This window comes from Eriocheir sinensis, chromosome 6 (genome assembly GCF_024679095.1).
Source record: "Eriocheir sinensis breed Jianghai 21 chromosome 6, ASM2467909v1, whole genome shotgun sequence".
NCBI lineage: Eukaryota > Metazoa > Arthropoda > Malacostraca > Decapoda > Varunidae > Eriocheir > Eriocheir sinensis.
This window is the reverse complement of record NC_066514.1, coordinates 7,785,594-7,793,686: the sequence shown is the minus strand read 5'-3', so window position 1 is coordinate 7,793,686 and position 8,093 is coordinate 7,785,594. Positions and strand designations below refer to the sequence as shown.

At 52.2% G+C, this 8,093-nt stretch overlaps 1 protein-coding gene across 1 annotated transcript; it reads left to right on the top strand.

Annotated features, from left to right (window-relative positions):
• Positions 1-3,369: 3,369 nt before the first annotated feature.
• Positions 3,370-4,582, top strand: LOC126986926 (uncharacterized). The gene is made up of 2 exons (XM_050843446.1): positions 3,370-3,688; positions 4,269-4,582. Exons 1-2 carry the CDS (start codon positions 3,370-3,372, stop codon positions 4,580-4,582), a joined length of 633 nt encoding a protein of 210 aa, XP_050699403.1.
• Positions 4,583-8,093: the final 3,511 nt, after the last annotated feature.

Genomic DNA, 8,093 nt, shown 5'->3' with positions numbered 1-8,093 from the left:
TCCCAAGAACTTGTGTTCTTCCATAACAGATTGACGTGAACCGCACATGATGAGATCAGGGTCTGGATGGTGGCCTCTCAGGCGGCAAAAGTGCATGGCAACAGACTTGGAAAGTGAAAATCGGAATGCATGTTCCTCCTCCCATCTGGATGTCCTGTCGATGGCATTTTACAGTCTACGCTCTGCGGTGGACATCCTAGACGACGAGTATGAGATTGCCAGGTCGTCAACAAAGAGGGAGGATGACACCCTCTCAGGGAGTGATGTTGTAATATCATTTATGGGCATGACAAAGAGGGTGACATTCGGGACGCTTCCTGGGGGAGCTCATTTCTGCTGTTCATATACGATGGTGAGTAGGACGTACCAACTCTGACTCGGAAAGTCCGTTCTCCAAGAAATCCCTCAATAAACTTTGACATCATTCCACAGAGACCAGAATCAAGAAGCTGTTTTAGTATCCCATATCTCCATGTCGTATCGTAAGCTTTTTCAAGGTCAAAGAAGATGCACACCATAAGCTATCTGTCTGCAAAGGAGCGGCAGATAGCTGACTCGAGACGCACGAGGGCGTCTACTGTTGATCTCATCTTCCGAAACCCTGGCTGTTAAGGAAACAGGTGACTAATGCTCTCTAGATGGTGTACTAGGCGAAAGTTTACCATCTTCTCAAGGAGTTTACTTATACGCAAAATGTTAGAGCAATGAGTCGATAGTGTAAAAGCTGTGAATCATCCTTCCCAGATTTACGGATGGAAATTACAGTGGCTTTGTGCCACACACTTGGCATGATACCAGTCTGCTAGATTTTCTTGTTTATTTGGAGCAGAAAGGTCATGGTGTTAGGTCTAGGGTGTCGGACCATGGTATATGAGATATTATCGGGACCCGGCGAGGTGTCGTTGCAGCGGGAAAGAGCTGATTGTAGTTCGCGCATTGAGAAAGGAGCGTATTATATTTCTGAGTTGAGAGATGAGAGAATTCTAGCTGGCGTATCTCCTGTTCATCCAAGTGGAAGGTCTTGAGTCCCGTTCAGACTCAGCAGCAAATGCTCTGGCTATGATGTCTGCGACTATGGCGCTCCCAGTTATTGTTAATTTTCAGTGCAGGTGGCGGACTTGATGACTCAAATGACACACCTGTGTCATTTGAGTCTGAGAATTAAGTGTGGATCCATAACTTGCAAATGAGGATCGTCGTGCTTCTTTCAGTGTCCAGCGTGCTTGTGCTCGTGCTTTCTTGTACGCGTTATGGTTGAACTCGGTCCTATGCCTCTTGTAACGGTTGAAGGCACGGCGACGGCAAGCCACTGCCTGCTTGCACTTGTCAGATCACCATGGCACAGAACGGCGTGGTGTATTCCCCATCGTCTGTGGGATTGTAATTTCTTCCGTCGGTGAATATGTGCCGTGAAAAAGGTAAATGAAGCCTCGTTTGTCTCAAAATTAGCGATTGTTGTCTCCGTGTGACTCATGGTTCGAAAAAGCTCCCACTCTGCCTGATCTAATTTCCAACGCGATAGTCGAGGTGACGGTTGGAAAGGGGGGGGGGGGGAAGATTGCTCCCTCTTGCACGAGGGAGCACGGGCCTTTGGCAAAGGCGGCCCGTAGCAGGGAGCCGACAGACCGACTCTATCGGCGATCGACATCTAGCCGACCAAGTCGGTCTGTCGACGAGGACTGGCGTGTCTCTGACGGTTGGAAGGTGGAATGGGAAATGTAGATGGGGTAGTGGTCGCTACCAAGAGGATCCTCTGATATTTCCCACCTTAGGTCCAGACAAGCATCCGGGGAACTGAGTGAGAGGGCAACATTTGACTTAGTGTCAGTTTGCATGTGGTAGTGAGTTGGATGACGGGTGTTCAGCATGCATAGATCAAGGTCTTCAATTACAGATGCGACAGGCTCCTCTTGGGTTGTTGATGTTATCCTCCCATAGTGTATACCGCTTGTTAAAATCCCCAACTATTAACCCGTAAGCTGCGGGACCGCCAGTGTGGCTTATAATAGCCTCAGAACGACCTTATCTAATCGGTACTTGGCTCATATCAGGATTGGTTTCATGAATGTGCAGACGACAGTTATATTTTTTTTTAATAAAACCGTGAATGTGATCGGTTATTTTAGTCATAAGATAAAGATGATAACTAGACATGACAAGTATCTCTAATCGTTACTGGCTGAAAATACTGGGCTCGTTTAAGTCTATATGGCTAGCGGCAGCAGGTAAAGGCAATTAAGAGATTAGCAAGGCAGTTGGATCTTCTTGAACGTAGCCATCTGCCAGGTGTCCTGTAAGTCTTTGAAGTGGTGTACTTGTATGTTTATTTGTGTGTGTGTGTGTGTGTGTGTGTGTGTGTGTGTGTGTGTGTGTGTGTGTGTGTGTGTTTAACATCCCCGCCTATAGCGCCGGTAGGCTTTCTTCAGGGGCCAGATGGTCGGCCCAAGCCCGTCATGGCGCAAGCAATTTTTATAATGGCGCCTGTTATGCTTGGCTCATGCTGCCCCCCATAACTCATTCTTGATTCACTGGACGGTTTCTTCTAGAGTCCGGGCTGATGGGTGATCTTCTTTACAGCATGTGGGTAGTCTTAGGCCACTCGACGGTGACAGAAAAATCCCAGGTAGAGCGTGGTTAATCGAACCGACGTTGTTCATGGCGTGGTGAATGTGACCCCAGCACACTAACCACTCAGCCACCGCCTACAATGTGTGTGTGTGTGTGTGTGTGTGTGTGTGTGTGTGTGTGTGTGTGTGTGTGTGTGTGTGTGTGTGTCTCTCTCTCTCTCTCTCTCTCTCTCTCTCTCTCTCTCTCTCTCTCTCTCTCTCTCTCTCTCTCTCTCTCTCTCGTACACACACAAAAAGTAACAACGTAAAGGCGTATAAGGTCGTTTGAAGAGAGAGAGAGAGAGAGAGAGAGAGAGGAGGTGGAGTAGGAAAAGGATTAGGGGGATTGGAAGAAAAAGAGGGGGAGGAGGATAAGGAGGTGGAGCCTGACTGACCTGCTGTCTCACCTGCCCTCGGACAACGGCGGTTCCGCTCTCTCTGCCTGGACGTAAACAAGCCCTTGAGAGAGCTCTCCTGTTTTGAGGAAGTTTTGGGGCTTTTTGGCAGCTGCTGTTTTCCAGCCTTGACAGAGAGTGACAGTAAGTACCAGTCGTCAGTTTTGTGGCGTAAGGGGTTTTTAGGGCTTTGAACTTAGCTTATATTTTGCCATAAGAAATTCCCTTCCCCGGCCATACCCCTCCTGTCGGAGTTTTCCCCGTCTGCGCATGCGCAGTTCGAGGAGTGTGACGTCATGCCCACGTCACTATACTCCCACTTCTGCTCGTCACTGACACCCTGACCTGTACTGTATTGCTGAAGCAATATGGAGTACTCTGGCCCTGCCTCCATATCCGCCGTTGAAGCCGATCTTGCTCTCAGTGACGATGAGGACATCACAGACCAACACTGGCCCCCAATAGATTTAAATACGCAGTGTTTTGGCCCCACCCCCTGGCAGCCTCAAGTTGATGTCCCCCCCTCTGCCACCCAGCCCTCCACCTCCACCAAGCGGCCCATGGATCAGACTTCGAACACTAGCGACTCGTCATCTCCCGCTCCCAAGTCATCGCGGCACATCGAGCCTCCTCATCCCACGGCTCCTATCTCTTCCCCTTCCAGCTATGATCCTCACAATTCATCCCGTGCTGGGCTTGTCCCCCCTGCATTTGCTCCAAGGACTGATTATGTAAAGCTCATCTTCTGTGCCAGCCCGGCTGTGGATACGAAGCTTCGCTGGCTCTCTGACGTCACTAAGGCGTTCCACCTTGACAGAGTTGGCAGAGGTTAAAATGTCAGCTGTTACCTCGCGCTTTGTCTATATTTCACGAAGGAGTGTTGACATCAATGATAGCGCCGTAAAAGGAGCATTTTTGTTATTGAAGCTTGAGGTTCAAGACTCAATCGAGAGGCCACGGAAATTCCCGACTTACCTCGTCACTCGCTTCCCTGTCGGTGTAGACCCGTCTTTGGCTAAGGAGCTGCCAGGCGTATACACGGCTCGTCGTTTCCACCAATACGGCACGCCCATCAGTCGGCTTGTTATCACCTGGAGCCTCTCCGACCCACCACCGTCGGAATTCACCTTTAGCTTCCTTCCTTGCCTTCCACCCTGCGAGCTTAGAAAGATGAAGGATGAGCAACCTTGGTGCTACAAATGCTGGGGAATTGGCCATATATCCCGGTATTGTTCCGCCCCCTCTGACAAGTGTGGCTGGTGTGCAGGCACTCACGACTCCCGCACCTGCCCACACAGCACCCCCTCTCAGCCCACCTCCGCTGATGGTGCTTCTACGTCAAAGCAGCCTTCACTGTCCACTGCAGACACATCAGTCAACCAGGAGTCAACGTGTGGCATGGCTGTGCGAGCCGCTCCCCCGCTGCCGTCTCAGTTGTCAACGCGTTGCCTCCCGCTCTTCACACCTCCCGTCAAGCACCACCACCACGGCCGCGGGCCGGCGCCACCTCCCATTCTTCAGCCACTACCACGCCTGAGTCGCCACAAGTTACCGCTCTTCGTGAAGCTGTCGCAAAGTTGACAGCGCGATGCACGGCCATTGAAGCTCGTTTCGAAGCTATTGATGCCCGTTTTGCTGCCATTGAGGCGGGTATGGCTAGCATTAGGGCCGAGCAGGTCGCCGCCGGCCGCACACTCGACACGCCTTTCGAGTCCAACCAAGCCCTCGTCGCGACCGTCACCACTTTCTCAGAGAGGCTGGACAACATCGCCGCCAGCTTTGAGAAGCTCAGTGCACGGTTCCCTGAAGACCCACCACGACGCCCGCCTCGCGGCAGCGCTACTTTGACGTACCCACCGGCCTCCCGTTCACCCAAAGGCAGACTTCAATAACGGAATGTAGCTTCACATCATCTCTTGGAATGCCTGTGGAATCAAGACCTACCCAAAGCTGACTTCTCTCAAAACATACATAGGTCGCCACCACCCACACGTCATACTCATTCATGAAGCTTTTGCAGGCTGTCATGTTCCTGAGGATGCTCCACCTCTCCCTGGCTTCGTCTCGTATGTTCATCACGTCAGGAATGGCCTTGTGAGCTACATTCACTCCTCCATTCCCCACCAGCTCCTGCGCTGCTCTACAGATGACGACATGACGTTCCAGCTTTTTGAGATCACGGTGGGTGATGGGAAGCTGCGGCTCTGCAATGTCTACTCTGCTCCAGGAAGGATCAATCTCCCTGCTTTCCCTGCAGCTGCGCCTCACGGCATGATTTACATGGGTGACTTCAATGCCCGGCACCCCGCCTTAGGTGATGTCTCCTCCACCCCAAATCGTAGTGGACTGCCTCTGCTTGAGTACATCCGTCGCCACCGCCTCACTCACTGGCCTACTGGGGGCGCCACACACACCCGAGGTGGCACGCTCGACCACATCATCACCTCCGGTTTGATAGCGTCGCACGTCAGGTGTTTTTCTATCCGCACTCTCTTCTCCGACCACGTCGCTCTTGGGCTTCAGTATTCCCTGCCAAGTGGACCTTCTCTTCCTCATACTCGCCTCCGCATCACCATTCCTCCGAAGTACTGCCCCAATTACATATCCTACATTTCCAGTCTTCTACCGACATTTGATTTCCAGTCACCTGAAAACCTGTACTCTTCCCTAGTTGGCTCAACACACGAATTTTACACCCGTTATGTGACGCGTCCGCATGTTAAGGGAAATCGTGAGGCTTCTGCCTGGACTCTGGACCAACGTATTCTCCAGGCAGAAAGGAAGGCTGTGGATGACGGCCTTGCCTTTCAGGGGCAACCAACACCTGCTCGTCTTCTACAGTATCAGGCATCCAGAGATGACCTCGTTGCCCTTCAACAATGTGTGCACACGGAATCCTGGAGAAAATACACCGATGGCATCAACCATCAGACAAGCGTCGGCTCCATGTGGCATATGATAAACAGCGTAATTAAGAGGAAATCCCCGAGTGCTCTCCACCACAGCCCAGCCCAGTATGCACAAGATTTAATATATACCTGGTCTGAGCAGGCGCAGGCACGCAATCTTCCCGCCCACATTCAAGATGCTCTCTCCACCCACAGGAACGTTCATACCCTGCGTCTAATGGCTGCACTCCTTCGAGCGGATGAAGATGATGACGTGCTCATCACAGGGGATGAACTGCGCCGTGCTCTCACCAGGTGTAAGGCAACGGCTCCCGGGGATGACGGCGTTACTTACCAGGTCCTCCGACTCCTCCTCAAAGTCCCCGGTAATCCCTTGTTGCAACTTTACAATCTGTGCTTCTGCAGGGGATGCGTACCGGCTGCCTGGACCTCCAGTACCATTCTGCCCATCCCAAAGCCTGGCACATATAAGTTCAGGCCCATATCCCTCACCTCCTGCTTCTGCAAAGTGTTAGAGCGTGTACTCCTCACCCGCCTCATGTTTCGTCTACAAGATAAGTTATCTCCCTGTCTGTATGGTTTCCTGCCACAGAGGAGCACGCTTCACTGCCTGATGGAGCTGTACGCCCGCCTATCCCCCACCAGTGTAGTAGCCTTTTTTGATCTCAAGAGTGCTTTCGACATTGCTAACAGGGAGGTTATTCTCGACTAGCTGGTTGAGTTTGGTGTGCGGGGAAATCTCCTGCGATGGATACGTGGTTATCTACGTAACAGGACCTCACGTGTGCTCTTCAAAGAAGCAAGTAGTACGTACAAGGAACTCGAGACTGGTACTCCACAGGGCGGGGTGTTAAGCCCCTTCCTTTTCAATATCCTGATGCCCGCTTGTTGACACTTCTTCCCGACATTCCCGGTACTACTGTCTTCTGTTACGCTGATGACATCTGTGTGCATTCCAACTCTGCTCCTGACCTTCAGCGCTTCCTCCAGGCTTTCCATGAATCGGCGTCTGCTTGTGGCCTCATCCTTTCCCCTGAGAAGAGTCGAATATTTTCTCCACGGGGCCCCAGCGTACTTCCTGTGCTCACTGCAGGACACAGTATCATCCCGCCCTGCACACATTACCTGTACCTGGGAGCGCCGGCGCGCGTCACTCCTGCCACACCTGCTCGGCAGCGCACCCATCCCATCATACAGGACCTCCTGCACCGACTAGAACAACGCTTTATCCCCTTCAAGTGGCTGACTAATAATGCTGCCGGAATCTCCATCCCCTTGGCAAGAACCATTTACCTTACCTTTATACGATCAGTCATAGACTATCTCTCCCCAACCCTCAGTCAGCTCTCCAAGACCTCCCTAGAACCTTTAGAAAAATTCCAGAATAAAGTGATGCGGTACATCCTTGGGTGTCCCACTTCCACCAGGATAGTAAATATGCTAACCGAGCTTGATCTTCCTCCAGTTAAAGAGAGAATATACGCCAATGTCTCCTCCTTCAGTGTTAATTGCCTCCACTCTCCCCATCTTACTCCGCACTATTCTCACGTCCGGAGAGCATCACTTGACCACACTGCGCCCCCCTCCACTTCGTCCCGGCGTCCGCACCCTCGTCAACACAGTGTGCTCCACCCTGCAGCGCCTTGACCTGCGTGTTCCCGTGGTTTAGGTTGATCATGGTCCACCTCCCTGGAGGATTTCCACGCCACAAGTCACCTTCACACCCACTACCAAGGCGGACCCACCACCACTGCAGAAACAAATGGCACTGGAGCACATCAGTGCGGTGTCCTCCTCTGTCCCTGCCGCGCACCATTTTTACGTGGACGGTTCCGTGCAGCCAGATGGCAGTGCGGGGTGCGCTATGTACTCGCCTGACGTAGAGCCACCGGAGGGAGGCTGGGTTGGCCGCAGGCTGCCTTATTCGTCCAGCTCCACCTACTGCGAGTTACGGGGACTCCTGCTGGCCGTTACTTTCCTCTGCGAACGCCAACTGCATGGCGTGATCTTGTGTGACTCTCAGTCAGCCCTTCAAGCCCTCTCGGCTCCACAACCCACTCATCGCTGCCAAGTTCAACAAATCTTGTGTCAGTTAGTCTCAGCTCAGGATAGTTCCCTCAACGTTCACTTCGCATGGATTCCCTCCCATGCTGGCATTGCAGCCAACGACCAGGTGGATCTCC

Excerpts from the sequence above, each read along its gene's own strand:
- LOC126986926 (XM_050843446.1), top strand. The coding sequence starts at position 3,370 with ATGGAGTACTCTGGCCCTGCCTCCATATCCGCCGTTGAAGCCGATCTT. Across the intron at positions 3,689-4,268 it reads TGATCCTCACAATTCATCCC|GCACTCACGACTCCCGCACC; the intron begins GTGCTGGGCTTG and ends GCTGGTGTGCAG.